The following is a 16,153-nucleotide window of genomic DNA, read 5'->3' on the forward strand; positions in this document are numbered from 1 at the left end:
GCCTGTACAATGCAAGATTCTTGCCCTTCCCTACTGTGAGATTGAATGACCTGTAATTCCGTATGAATTCCCCATAGTGTATTCAATGTCATCTACTCCCCATTAAGTTCTCAATTCAATAGAGGTACAAAGTAAGGGAAAAAGCCCAGTTGCACCAAATAACAATCTTGAAAAGGAAGAAGGTACTTCAGATTCAGGGGTCAGATGCTTACAGCCCTAGGAGAAGACCTGTCATGAGTCTACTGCCCCCAAATACAATGAAAGATACAATCATTTTGGAAGAGCTGGGGTGAGGAAGCCAGTTCTTTTTTGAGATGTTTTAGGTGAGGGTATACCTAAATACTCCTTAAGTTATAAACCTAAAGCTTAGGCACACTCTATTCCAGCCCATAGACAGCAATGACCTACTTGAGTTTGAATGCTTTCAATATCAGATTGGTATTTATTTTTGGATTGCAGGATTTAAAGGGAAATATTTCTTATTTGTCACTATTTTAAACTGCCATAGCAAACTCAGAGGAGTGTCTTTAACTATACATCTGAGAAGTTTCACCAGCTTTCTCTATCCAAATATTTCTACTTAAAACTGTTCACTTCTATCACCTGATAGTCACTAGATAAATTAGATTGAGGCCTAGACAGCTACTGCCATTCCTCTTAAAGTAACAACCCTATAAACACTCAGATGTAATAGACAGATTTTAGATGCTAGTTTGTCAAAACATTTCCAAGATGAGCTACAAATGACAAGCTTTTAGGTAGGAAAAGTAGGAAGAGAAATCACCTAGAATTCAGATGCTTCCTCAGACAAACCTTTTCACATAACAGCCATATGATGACACAGAGCCAGCTTCCATCACAACTGACAACAGCTGATTTGGATAGCCTGATAAGCTTCACATAATCTTTCTTTACAGTTAGCACTAGTCTCTAATTAGGAGAGAAATAAAGGAATTCTTCCATCAACAACAGAGCTAAGAACAGCTGAGCAAATGCAAGAAAGAAACAAGGCTGCTCTGAGGGAAAATGTAACATTTTCATAGCATTTTACCTCAGACACATCTGAAAAGTTGAAAAATAAGCATCGCTGAAAACTGCAAGCTATTTTGTTTAATCTGCTTTTGAAATGGGATATATTATGATACAATCAATCACAGCAGAGCAAATGTTTTACTAGCATACCTTTTCAAACAAGTATGGCTATACTATTTAAGAGCTCAGAAAAAAACAGCGATGCATCAGTTTTGATCATATGATATTTGTCATTTTTTAATTATTTGTAGTTTTCCATAGTAATCTTTCTGACTCTAGCTAAACAGCCATGAAGGTGAATCCCTAACACTCAACTGCCTCCTCTTTGAGATACACGTAATTACCATATCAGGTGACAAATGAGACAGTTATGTTGACATTACAGCCAGAAGCAGTACAAACACCCCTGCAGCTAAGACTGCTTTTCACTTGTTGCTCCTTTTATTGCACAGGAAGTCAAAGAAATTCTAAGATTCTGTACCTCTGGCAATGAAAAATTACTGACTCATCCAGCAATTTCTTAAATCTCCAGCAAATTCTCAGTTCAGAAATCAGGCAGGTGTCTTGGCTATCCAGTTCTCATTAATCTGCCCTCTCGCATGTGTCAGTGCTCTGAGAGAATTTTGTATTATGCTTTAATAAAGCCTTTCAAGATACATTGAAAACGTATGTGATTTTTCACTGAAGGATGTTTGCGTAGTAGTCCCTAGACAGAGGCTAATGATCTTTTCTTTGACCATATTTTAAAGAGTAGCTAGCTTCAACAATACAAGAGCAGCATTTTGACATCACTCAAATTCACATTATTAGGTTTATTTGATCTTTAGAGGACAGCTAGCAACATACATAATCCGTTTTAGAACTTTAAATTGACCAACACCTATAAGTTATTTTGCCTATGTTAATTCACCTACAAATTCTAAAGTAATAAATGAATAAGAAACTAAATTGGATAGAAAAAGGAGTTAGCTCTCTCAATTGAAACTCTGATGAATATATTTAGGATAATGTTATTTTTTCTTATTTCCACAACTGCTTCTTTGTTAAATAGTTGTATCAGTCTCTCAAAATGTAAATGTCTCTAAGAAAGAGGGAGATGAGGAGAGGATGCTCCCCATTATGTCCACAGGGATGCATACGCTATTTATAACACAGCTGAGGATTTCCCTAAACCAAATGTAACATTTATTTCCATCTTCTTTCTATATCATTATGTGAATCCTGCTAGAAGAAACTTAATGGCACTGTTTAGAAATGTTCCGCTTCCATGATTTTCCTTATTAGAACTGTTGCCCTCTGCAGAATTATTGGTGTGATTCTAATTAGCATGCAGTGCCTTCAATTAGAGAACCCACAGTTGCCTCGGTTAAAAACATAATCCTGAATCTCATCACTTAAAAGATTAATAAAGCCTCAGAATTAATTCTCGTTATGTCTTTTCTTTCCCAATATAAATTATATTTGATATGGGGAAAGGAGAAGTGTGAAATCACAAAAGCTGTGCCAATTCAAATGTCTATGACACACACAAATGAAGTGCCAGATAAATAGTCTCAACAAATTCCACTGTTTCAGAGAGGACACTTATTTTACTTCTGCTAGTGTGTGGGCAGCTTGCCTTGTAGTAGAGAAAAAGGAGATCAATTTTTACAGTATGAGAATCACCTGAAGAAAGGAATGACCATTTAGCACTTCTTCCAAGACGGAACACCAGAAAGAAGGATTCTGAAGATCTACTTCATTTCCTACTTTGCAATTGTATTTTCTTTAAAGGGTGTACTGCAAAACAAAAGTATTCTATCAATTAATTGCAGATTAAAATCAATAAATGGGTGTATTGTGAATTCTATTCTGTTTTCTCTGAAGACATAGAGGAACTATACATCTACATTTGAGTCTTTGCTGCCTTTCCCTAAAACGTGTTTTGTCATTCCTCATAAATGAACAAAATTAGTGCTTCCTCAACAGAAGCACATCAGGCCAGACCATGACAGTCAGAATGTTTATCATGTAGAGCTGTGTCATTTTAACTTTACCACAGCTAAATGAAACAGCACATTATCTACTCATCCTAGTAGCCCTTAAAGATCTTAGGCAAATGTAGCCTAGAAATGATGACAACTGATACTTCTGTATTTCCTCTCTTTGTTCCTCATGATCAAATCTTTGAAGAAACTCATTCCTACAGTTCTTCTCTTTTTCCTGTGCTAGAGATTTACTATATTGAAAAAATCCATACAGTGAATTTTTTTTGGTTTTGTTTTGTTTTTTTCCGCTTAGTATATGATCTGAAGACTGATTTAGGAGAACACTTGCTTTTCTAGCTTTGCTCCTCTAAGCAGTAGAAAGTAGAAGTTTCAAAAGATCACTTCTTTCCAATATCTAACTCCCTGTTACTGTTAGTAAAGTACTGTATCCTACAAAATATTGTTAAGCTAATGCTACTGATTGACAACATGAACAAGCAGGTCTTAGCCTCCTGTTCATCAGTGAGACTGAGTAATATTCAACCAGTGTTCAGCCAACATTTGCTTTGGAAATGAGGGGGATTAAAAAAGAAATCAACATTATCCATACAGTGCTTACTCTCAGAACTTCCCAAAGTTCACACAATTTGTTGCATAGATGGACCTCCATCATCAACTGTTTTACTTTATGTAGTTCAGACTGCATTATCAGGTACAGGTTCCTTTCCATCCACATCTCATATTAGCAGGTCTGTCTCAGCTCCATCATTTTCATCATTTTAGCTTTCTCTCCTTGACACAGGAGATTCATCCTATCTGAGATTTCTTTAAAAAATATGGCCAAGTGTTATCTTTTGTTTTCAATCTGACAACATGTCCTGAAAACCCTATAGAAAAAGAACTCTGAAAAAATTACACAGTCTTACTGTTAGATTCTTCATCTTTAAAATCTCTCCTATTCATATCTGTTAATTGTTCATTTGATATAAAATGTAACATCAGGCATATATGTGACTAAATCATCTCCTCTCCCACAGAAAGCACTGAAAGCACTTTCAGGAATAGCTCCCTTCAGTAACACTCTGGTAACAATAGACAAAAGATGTAATTGATCTCTGCCCCATCAATTAATGTCCTATTGGACAGGTATTCATTATGCAGCCCTGTAAACCATACAGAGGTTTGAGAATGACAACAGAATTTAAATAAAAGTTTTTGTGGTGTACTTTGGGTGGAAATCTTTCACTGTTTCCCGTAAACAACACACTGCTCATCTTGTCTGCTGGTACAGAAATTAGGCACATCTACTCTGCTCATTTGTAATGACATCTGGAAAGCCATAAAGTGGTTTATCAGAAATTGTAACATACGATAGTGTTCAGGATTGTTTGTTATATGAGAATAAATAAAAGGGAATAAACTGAAATCTTGAGGACAAAATATAAGATTGTCAGCTTCAGATTAAAATCCTGCAGAATTTAACCAGTATATTTTCATTTAACATTTGTAAGTCTCTGATATCCTCATGTGGACAATGCAAAGAAACACGGAGTCTTGTACTTTATATACTGTATATATATATATATACACACACACACACATCTGTTACTTATGTCTGTACTGTGCACGATATTGTTAAGATATATCCTAGTGATTATGCTACGAGGTATAATATTAAATTGATTCTATTAAAATGTTCTTTCTTCAAAATCTGTGGATTGTATTAGAATTGATTAGAGTTCTTCTAAATTTGCCATTTATTCCTTCTAGAGAAAGTGAGTCCAGGCATTCTTACTATATCGCTAGTTCCCTCCTGTGATAATTACGCTAACTTAATGGGTTTGAACAGTAGAAAAAGAAATTATCCTAAACTGGTTTAATTTAAAACACACAAGTCATTGCAATATCAGCAGCAGTTTATAAAACCAGTGTCAGAGAAGTTACCTAATAGTTGTTTATTTTTAAATAATCTCACTTATTCAATTGTTATGCCCTCTAAGAACAGAGCTCTTGTCAAGCATTTTTGCATAGAATTTATTTACATAGGTCCATACCATTTTTAGGGCCATTATTTCCCTCAAAGTTCACAATAGATACTGAAGGCTGAATAAAACAATGTTGTGATGTATTTTCAGGTCAATGTCATAAATGATTTATTATTCACATTTTGAGCTGCATAACAGAAAATGTATATATATATATATACATTCTTCAACCTTCACTGCATCTGCATCAAAAACAGAGGCAAATGTAAATTAGAAAACCATTGTCTCCTACCAAGCCTGACTCTCTGTTTTCTCTGCTTAGACTCCATTAGACATTTCATAGGAATTTTTCATTGTAACTAGTGGATCTTACATGATTGTGTAAGCAAAAATTTGGAATCATGATCACTTATCCACTGTCTCACTTGCATTCGATATTCATAAACTCTAATATCAATCCTTGAAGTTGAATATTCAAGTGCTATATACCAAGACTCACACACATACCTTCTGGGAATTCTCCAGTCTTAACAATTGCAGTCTCAGTATCCTACACTTTGAAGCTTTGAATATTAGAAAAAAAATTGACTATGCTGCTCCAAAAATGTCTTTGAACACTGATTTTAAAAAATAGCATAGAAGCATTATAGTTTATGTGAATCTGTATATTTTTTTAAGAAATTCATATCATTTTTTAATTACTAGCATTTACTATTTATATTCACTAAAAATTTAAGCTCCTGATACTTTATATAATGACCGACTACTCGTAAATTTTCACAGTGATAAATTACCCTAAATCACAGCTTTTCTTTAAATGCTCACTCACTGATATTTCTTTTATCTTTATTCTCAGTATTTCTTCTCCATTTCTCCAATTTTTTTCTATGAATCCAACAGGTCTCCCTGACCCTGCACCTTCCTCTTCCTACATTTTCCCATTACTCTGTGAAAATATTCTACACAATTCTAATATGACAAAGAAGCAAATAAGTTATGCAAAATGATATTCTCACAAGATCAGGTCCCCACATCTCTAGACTATTTTTCTTTTGGAAAGCAGTAAACCTTCCAACTGAGCTGTATTTTTCCTAAAATATTACAGTTATTTTCTTCAAACGTTCTCTTCCTTTAGCACTGGTATTTTAAACAGAATAAAATTCTGTTGAGTTTATTTTTCTTTCTTTGCTTTATTTTAAATGGTGCATTAAAAATAAAACCTTATAGAAAAAGTTTCTCATAAAACTTTACTCTTTTCTCTTATGTAAATATCTCAGCTACTAAACGATATGCAAATCTTAAATAAGAATAGCATGATCATGTAATTACAACTGTATTGTAATACAGAGATTCAAAGAAATAGAATAAAATTCACATGGGCAACCACAAAGGTGGTATCTGAGAACATGACTCCAGAATCAAAATTATATTTGCTTGAAAGGTTTCCTCATTAGAGAGGAAGATAAGAAAAGGTGTCCCATGATCAGTATGGAAGAACAAAAAGAAGAAATTAAATAGCTTTTTTTTCTACCTCTTTCTCCTCTTTTACCCTGTAAGAAGCATTAGGAAAAACGAAAGGGAGGAAAGGGAGGAAAGGGAGGAAAGGGAGGAAAGGGAGGAAAGGGAGGAAAGGGAGGAAAGGGAGGAAAGGGAGGAGGAGGAGGAGGGAGGAGGGATAAAAAAAGGTATTATAAATTTATAACATAATGGAAAATGTTAGGAAATCTAAAGAGAGAATTCACTACCAGTGCTCCCAGTAACAATGATTCCACATTTGTCACTTTGTTTCTTTCATAACTAAATTAAGTTTTAATCTTCATTTTTACTTTTTGGCTAAAGAGATCTATTCTTCCCTAGTCAAAGTCTTTCAGAGGCCTCCTCAGAATAAATAATTTTTCACAGCACAAATAGATAGAACTCAAGTTTTAGATCTGGTAATTATGTATGCACCTTTTGTAATAAATATGCTTTTTGTCCTATTAACTATCCAACAATATTTTCTCTATTCAGAAATCGTTACTTTATGCCTGAAAATGGGGTCTACTTGAGGTTTTTTTTAATGAGTTGAATGCTATTCCTAGCATTGATATATTTCTCGTGAGCACATATATAGTTCTCAAAATGCTGACAGCAGGCATTTAGGCATTCTTACAATGTAAGTAAAGAAAAAGCCTTGTACTCTATGATGTCCAGAAATGCACATGGATATACAAAGCATACTCTATATCCCTAAAAAATATCTCGCAAACACAATTACTACCTTTTATTAACATTACTTCATAGTTATCCTTTGAAAAAAATCATTCTGCACATTCTGAACTTTCTGCCAATTGCTCCGGATCCTATTAGAGGAAAAACAAGCATATCTAAAGAAGCTTTTCAAATTAAATCCCAAGTCTTATGCGTAAATAAAAATGATGCAAGCCCAAAAATGCATGCTACAGATCTCTTTTTTTGTGTGTGTGATCAGTTGAAGTTTTAGCAGAAAGGAGACAGGAAGAAGTGTTCCAGTGCTGGAACATTTACTTGGTCTAAAGTATTTGGATGAGTGCATGTGTTAAAATCATTGAAGAAGCAAAAATTTGTGAAGGAGAAGCAAAGCAGCAGCTCCATGAGTATATTTAGAGGCTCAAACATTAGATAGTGATTTAAGAGCTTAGGATTTCTGTCTCAGAGAAGCAACAATAAGCTACGTGAAATGTCAGAATTGCTTAAATCACTTCTCTCAGATATATTAAGTTCAGTACACAGAGAAATATAGGGCAATAATGTTGTGGTCATGAGTATCATTAAGCACAAAAAACACTGCAGATTCACTGAGTAAGCAAACTGATTAACTGCATTCCTCAGCTTAAATCAGAAACAAACTAAAGTAGAACTAGCTACAGTTCATGTCTGATCAAGACAGACAAACTATCTAACCCATTTGTCTTTGTACAGTTTACTTGATTTCATGCTATCTTTCCAGGACCACTCGTAGAGGTTAATTTTCATTATCTGAATATATTTCAGTACTATACCAGGGATTGTATTATACAAGTTTTCATCAGTGACAATTTCTTGTAGGTTGGTTGTCATCAAAAAGAGCTTTAACAGCAGGGTAGATCTTCGACGTGATCTTTCTTGAAACAAGAGCAGTTTGCAAGATGACGCTTTGCTTACAGAGCAGGAACAAGCCGCTAACATTGTTCTAAACAACTGTCCTGATTATTCAGCAACTTTCCCAGCATGATTTTGAAGACCTTCAAGATCATTAAGATCTTTCTTTTGCTTGCAAAGGCAAGTTTCAATATATTGGTTAGAGAAGAAAATCTTTTTACTTAAAAAAAAAAAAATGCACCCACTTTTTATCTCATATTCAAAAGTTTTGAATAGATTGCTTTCTATACTTTGTCTGCAGTTTTATTTATGAAAAGTCGTTATGTACAAATAAATATTTCATCCAATTTCCAGTGTATAATCAGTACAATCAGTACCAGTCTCAATGATTGAAGTAATTATGTTTAAAAAAAAATTTACTATTACCAGTAAGTTTCACAGAGTAAATTCAACTTCAAGAGAAAAAGCAAATTACCCTGTAAGCAATGTAGGAACATTTAAAAGTCCTTTTCAAATTATGCTGTTTTCAGTGCCATTAATATCAACAGACTTAGCACATAGATTTCAAGCAACATTTAAAAAAAAAGAAAAGTGTTACACTGCTGAATTCAGGGTACCATTTTCACTATCAAATCCTTCTAACTGAAATTTAATACATCAGACAGAAAGAAGATATTCATACCTCCAGAACAAAGGAATCATTTGACCCAACTTAACAAGGACACACTAGAAAAACTTGAAATTCTGCATTTGTACTTCTAAATATGAGAAGGGCCACAATAGTAGTAGACAGTCCCATTTCTCCACTAATTTCAAGTCCCTCTGAATAGCAGCACAACCATCTGTTGTATCAACTCTCCTTCTCAATTTTGTATTATTTGCAAACCTGCAGTAGATCTACTCTCATTTTATAACCTAAGCCATCAATGAAAATATTAGACAGTATTGATTCTGGTATTGCCCCTTGGTACACCAACTGGTCTCCAGCTGGACTCCATGCTGTTGACAAAAACAGCTAAGGTCAGCAGTTCAGCTAGCTTTCAATCCACAGTTCACTTTTCTAGTCAGCACTTAAGTTATTCTAGATGATGCAATTTAGAGACTACGTAAAATCTTACTAAAAACAAGAAAAATAACATCCACTGTTCTCTCACCATCTACCTTGCCGATCATCCTTTCATAGCCTTTCAGTAAGGCTACCAGGTAGTCAAGCATCATATTTACTCCTTTCATGAATCCACACCAACTACCATTAGTCATCTTCTGTCTTTAAATTGTTTAGAAACAGTTTCCCTGATTATAAATAAAAAAAATAAAAAGAAATCATTTAATTCTATAATGAGAATCTTTGAAGAATCAGAAGAGAATGGAATACAAACAGAACAGGGAAAAAGATTCCACTCAATCTAAAATATAAATTAAAAAAATCTTAATACCTCCCTTAAAAGTTGTTTGATGGAGAGCAAACTGTCACAAATAAGCAGATGGGTAACTTTCCACTTTTGGAACAGAACATTCACTTAGGATTCCTTCACAGGACACAATGTTGTTTGCCAAGTTCATGTGCTGTTTTTCTTTCCAAGAGACAAGAAGCAAATAAAAACCTCCCTTATGGTTACAATACGTTAATTAACCTATCAATTTCAGAATATAATAGCTTTCCAGCAGCAAAGGATAAAATTCTGAACTGACTTCAATAGGACTCCCCATTCTAGATGACAGGTATCATTAAGGAGTTTTCAAACAGTTTTCATTAGGTCTGATAGCCACTAGGAGCTTAAGCCAGTTTAAGAATAATTTTTTCAAGTGCATTAAAATTACGACTTCATTAGTGGACAGGTATGCTCAGTCCAGGGCTAAGAAGAATGTAGGGTTAGTTACACTACAATGACTTTCGCTTTACTATGTTTAGATTGCTGCTGTCATACCAAATTGTGTATTAAAACTATCCAAAGCATGTCTGACCATACTGCAATGAAGTTCAGACAGTGGACCACTGAGATACAGATGATGAGGACTTTTCTCATAGCTTTACCATCTTATGGCACTTATGGACTAAGGCACAATTAAAGCAAAACACAATTTATAATTATCCAGCAATAATGATTATGTTTGCTTTTTTCTCTGAACATCTGTCAGAAATGTTTTCATCTTCACTGAACATTAGTCAAACACCTGTTTCTCTGAGCTGTGAAGCGGTGGGGAATCATTCTCCAACTGGGGGTTTAATATGTGCTGAAATGGGAATAAGTATTTGTGATTCTATTAACAAGGAAGAATGTGATAATACAAGAAAAAGCTAACACTTCTTGGAAGCTAATATGTAAACTGCCTTTCAAACTAAATGAGATGAGCCATGTGAAGCCATTTCAAAATAAGTATCAAGGCCCAGTGGCAAGGCAAGGTTTTTGATCTAAAATAAAGTGCACTGTCATCCTATCTTCACATTTCAGTAGTTTAAATGCTTTCTACTTTTTCTTGACTATTATTTGAGATGTGTGATTCAGCCCAGACTTCCAAGCCTCCATTCTAATTTTGAAATGCTACCTCATTTTTAAAAGAAAGAACCAATTATTTCAATTGAAAATAGATACAACGTACATAATTAAACTTAGAATATATTAATATTTTTGTTAATTAAAACTTTTAAAACTACTAACATCAATAAATGGTGACACTGTATGAACTCAAACACAGGTTTCTAACGTTTCACATATTTTAAGGCTTGTATTATGTACTGCCTGAATAGAAGCTGAGAGGGTCCTGCCACTACTTTAACCTAAATGAAGTCATGGCAAAGATAGAGATCACCACCTGATGGCATGCTTTTAGTATCAGTTACATCTATAAATATTAGCCTCTATTCATTCGACATATGATCAGATTAGGCTAATTTCCCAGTATCAATTTCTAGAGATCAATATGGATCCGTAAATTAGAGTAATAAAAACCCACAGTATGCATAAATGATAATACAGTTGAGTAAATAATGCTGGAAAAGTAGTGAATCAATCTGAATACAAAACAGACTGTGATAAACTGAGTAAAGAAATTAACATGCTGTAATAGATGGTTTGTATCCAATTTACTGACAGAAACAGCTCAGTTTATATGGCATGAAATACATATAATCCCTATAAATCACAATATATTTAAGTCAGTTTTATTTGTTATGAATTAAGAGGTTACTTCAGTCACATTTACACTCAGTCACAACAGCACTATGCGTACTGCTTAAAGGTAGGGATGGTTAAGTGACTGACCCCTTTCTTTGCTTCAGTGAGTCTCTGCCTAATACTTGGTTTTCACTATAGACCTCCTAATAATAAATTCAAAACCCAGGCCTGCAATTAAGCAGAGTTCTATAATTCAGCTAAGAAGTGAAGACACCATATAATCTAAACCCAGTCTTCCATCATGAGATTAATTCTAGCATCACTCATGCATAACCTACTCATCTAACCATATGAAAAGCAAGTTTCGTGTATTTCCTCTCAAACCACAAGAATATGTGGATCTGTGCTGTATTTGAGATTTTAATTGTTTGACAAAGCAAATTGCCAGCCAAACTGTATTCAGCACATCTCCCACAGACTTGCATAGAGATTGAATTCATTTTCATATCCAGGTGGTTGAATTCTTAGAGATAATGGATTGAGCCTCACTAATATGCATTGTTTATCCTGCTGAGACAGAGAGCAACTTCTGTGACTTCACTCAGCGGTAAGATTGTGTTGCAGTAATAGCTACAGCTAGTATTTAGCTGGTACTGACCTCGTCTAGAGTCTGCAATAGTGCTAAAATAGTTAAAATAGTTAAAATAGTGCTAAAATCAACGTTAATTAGTCTAAGCAATGACTGAATCTAAATCGTTTATCCAATCCAAAATTTTGGGACCTGTAGTTCAGGTGTCCTTGGCACTTAGTGATAGCATTATTTTTACTTTAATAAAAAGGAAAAAATATATATTGTTTTCAAGCAAATAATTAAGCAGGGTTCAAGTTTTTACAAGACCAAAACATAAAGCTATAGTGACCTTAGAAACAAAAGGATCAGAACTAATAAGCACCCATCATTTACACTGCCATATTGACATTTAGTGTGATCACCGTTTTTTGTGAATACTTGGACTTGGATAATAAGGGAAAAAATCCTAAGATAAAAGACTTGAGGTTTCTCATAAAAGCAGTCAGTATCCTCTAACAACGTTGCTCAAAATAAAAGGCTTAAAAACAAAATAGACAGTAAGATGTTTACACATATTCTAGAACTAGCATACATGGACAAATACTGCTAAAGTCAGCAATAGCTGAAAAAGATGTAATTATTAATTTGGCAACTATATATTTGAAGAAAAGCACTACTAGTTATTCCATGTCTTAGCCTATACTGGAAAGAACTGACTAGTTTTGTCTGCATGCCCTAAATCCTCAGAGACAGCAGCTGTAAGAGCTGACTCAGTCCAAAAGCATAGAAGATAACTAAAACATCCATGACACTGATAACACATTTAAGAGCAGAGTATACATGAAAGACAGCCACTGAGAGAAGAGCAGATACACCATCCTCTTAATATTAAAACCTTAATAATTAAAAAAAGCACATACCTCTATAGAAGCTTATGTTTTCCAGCTGTACTGTTGCTGTACAATCCAGTGGGGCTGGGCATGCATTCCTGTACCTGAAGTCAGAGAATTGAGACCCCTCAGTTCATAAATCCACAACTGCCATTTACACATGGTATAAAGGAACATAACACTTTCACTTCTTCTCCATTATAGATTTCCTGAGGTATAAGCAAATTTAAAGCTAAGGGAAAAGTTGGATGAAAGTAGAATATCTACAGAACATACTGGTTACAAAGGTAAGCTTTTAGATAGACAGTTAACTTTTTCTCCAAGTGTCTATACTTATTCAACTGTCATTTTCTCTCGATCAATAAATGACTGTGGTAAGAAATAAGTCCAAGCTAGAAAACATACCCAGAAAAACAGTTGTTCAAAATGCTTTGTAAAATGCCTGTGCAGAAGTCTACATTACCTTCTTGTGTACATCAATTAGTGAAATTGGTTAAAATACTTGAATGTGCTGTGACTAAATTCAGCACTGGTATCTTTGACAGTTCATAATATTGCACTCTGCCGCATATCTGGGATATGTAAGTTTGAACATTTTTGATGCAAATTATAGAACTCGACAGCTCTATATTTTTCTTCAGCAAATTCTGAAAAGCTTAATTCAAAACCAACTAAAGATAATGGCCATTATGACAACTGAGCTGTGTATATTTTCTGTGTTTTTTAGGGTCTTCATTTCTGAGTTAATGGAAAACTTTTAAGCATGAAACAGAGCACATGCACAAGTGTGTCAGGACATCTGATGTGAAAACTTCCAAATAAACATTCTGTATTTCAGTCTTAAAATCATACAGATAAAAAGAGATTAAGAAAGGCAACACAATGCATGAAACACATTGCAAAGTTCAAATTATTTTAGAAATTTTGTGAGAGAGTGTAAAAATGAAGGAGACTGCCTTATAAAGGACAAAAGGCGCTAAGAGATTGCAAGTGTACACACAGTAAATACTTTAAGGAGCCCAAAGCTTACAAAGAGAACTATAGCCATCATGAGCAGGAATTCAAAAGTTAAAAACATACACTTTTACATAGTTAAATTTTCTTTGTAGACTTCTCCCTGGTAATCAAATTGAGCTTTTATTGAGCACGGTCTGTCTAGGTGAGAGATGCATACTAAAGGAATTTTACAATATGTACAACAGGAAAAGGTTAGAGTGTGAAACTAATACTTTGTCTTCAGTCAAAAAAAAAATCACCCTACTTGAAGGATATGTGAAGGAAACTGTAAGCAAATTTGAGGAACCACAGGAACTAAGCATAGCTATCAACAGATAGTCTAGACTATATTCAGGTTACCAGAATCAAAGATGCTTTAACAATATTTTTGAGAAATCTCAAAAACTAGAGAATTGTAAAGAATGCACACATCAGCACACGTGACTTTGTAATCAAAAAGGCATCCTGAAGAAAACAGATACTAATCAACTTAAAAAAAAAAAAAAAGTTTTATTTCTTTCCAATGCAGATTGATACTCAATACTACTACTCCTGAAAATAATGAACACTAACTGGTTCAGGCAATTTTCGTTTATGCCTCCTGGAAAACTTTGCCACAACTGCAAGCATGCTAGAAATACTTAACTTCAATACTGACATGGTGATCTGAAGATGTATGAATAAATTCCATTGCATTAATATCATTGTATACAGAAAGGAAAAGCACTTGAAAATTTGGAAAACTCTTTTTTGCTTATGTAGAATACTGTTGTTATGTTATCGCACGTAAGTAGGATAATGTTAGGAAATTCTGAAGTGTAAGGACAATTGTTAGGAATTCTGAAAAACCGTTAAGATCAAAGTAGCATAAAATTAGTACATCCTCAAATAGACATTAATATGAGAAAACGTAGGTACAACAGAATGTATGGTTCTGATGCACGCTTTGAAACTTAAATCTTCTCTTGACTGCTATTTTGTAGGGTCTCAAGCAGGGAACTCTCTGAGCTTTCTACTGGTGCTCACTGTATATTTTGAGAGTTCATGCTGCTGCTAGGCAGGACTAAACTACCCTTTGAATCTTTGTGTTATAAAATATGATTTTATTTATTAGTTTACTATTAAGTCGTTAAGGGTGTGACAGAATAAAAAGGTACAGGCCTCAAATCAAGATAATAAGGAAAGCTGTTGCTACTCAGAGTTAATATTCTTTAATAAAAACATCCCGGTTAAAACGGACCAAGACTTTCACAAATCATTCTTTACCCTTAATGAAGACCAGTACAGCCATACAGCTTGCATAACCTGTGACTGAAATTAAAATGATTAATTAACACGACAAACCAATCTATTGCCTTATGTGTAAGCAGACATTCCTACTCTTTCCAGATACGTATATTTAAAGTTCTATCATTCATGGTATGTATCACTCTAAAGTAATTATGTGGATCCCTCAAGATGCAAAAATACTATATGCAATAAGCAAACATCAAGTTCACTTTTATATTATGACTAAGAATGTCTTGAGACAAAACTTCATACAGTTGCTCTGATATGTAGTCTGTATATCAAATAATCTATTCATTTAGCAGATGAAAATTAATGCTGATTCCTCAAAGATAAGAAGCAACTTGGATGAAGTAGCTAAAACTGAGGAGAGCCAGGAAAAATGTAATTCTGTATATTTCTCACTCTGCATTAAGAGCAATCTTCCATGCAGTTCTATTTTAGGAATTTAACAGAATTTCTGCTTTTCAACGTTTGTATTGGGAAAGGCTTCTCTCTCTCTATAAGCCTTTCTATTATTTACTGTTTAAGAATGATACATTGACTTTTGAGCAGTAACAATTTTTTTCTGCTTCTGAGAGCTTAAAAATAAATTATTTTTAAAAAGGATGAATAAAAGATAGAATTTGATGAAAAAGCAGATCTGTTGATAACATAATTGCATTTAGTTCTGTTCATTCTCTGTACATTACAAAAATCTTTTTCAGAGAGATCTGAAAGAATAGAGTAGCAGAGCATTCTATGTATAAGACACAGAGATGGAAGAAATCAATTGGAAAAAAAGAAATTAAGTTGGCAGCACTGATAGAGAAGTTGTTGGGAAAGAAATTGCATAAATGAAGAGATTAATGACCATTGTTGTGCCTTCTACCAGCAGCATACTTAGAAAATTCATTTACAACTGCCTTTTGAGCAGAGGCAACAGTACTGTCATATCCTTCTGCAACTGTGAGATAAAGTCTAAAGCAAAGCTGGATAAAAAAGTATAAGACAAAACAGTGATAATATTGGTAAGAAGTATATAACATAGAATTAGCTCAAACTGCTTTTTGAGGATTCTGTATGTCCACTGTCAAAGGAGTCACTGTCCTCTCAGACAGCAGTAACTCCAAATTGTTGGCTATAGATCTTACTACTTGCCACAGAAAGGAAAAGCTACGTTGTGATTTTCTAAGACGACAAACTACAAGTACCTCAGAAATAAAATATG

At 34.1% G+C, this 16,153-nt stretch overlaps 1 protein-coding gene across 1 annotated transcript in view; it reads right to left on the reverse strand.

Annotated features, from left to right (window-relative positions):
- FUT8 (fucosyltransferase 8) overlaps positions 1–9,343 on the reverse strand; it is a 56,487-nt gene extending 47,144 nt beyond the window's left edge. Inside the window, exon 1 of the mRNA XM_031553578.1 lies at positions 9,238–9,343. Coding sequence (XP_031409438.1) covers positions 9,238–9,343 — 106 coding nt within the window. The remainder of the gene's footprint in view (positions 1–9,237) is intronic.
- Positions 9,344–16,153: the final 6,810 nt, after the last annotated feature.

This window comes from Meleagris gallopavo, chromosome 5 (assembly GCF_000146605.3).
Source record: "Meleagris gallopavo isolate NT-WF06-2002-E0010 breed Aviagen turkey brand Nicholas breeding stock chromosome 5, Turkey_5.1, whole genome shotgun sequence".
In the NCBI taxonomy this organism is placed as follows: Eukaryota; Metazoa; Chordata; class Aves; order Galliformes; family Phasianidae; genus Meleagris; species Meleagris gallopavo.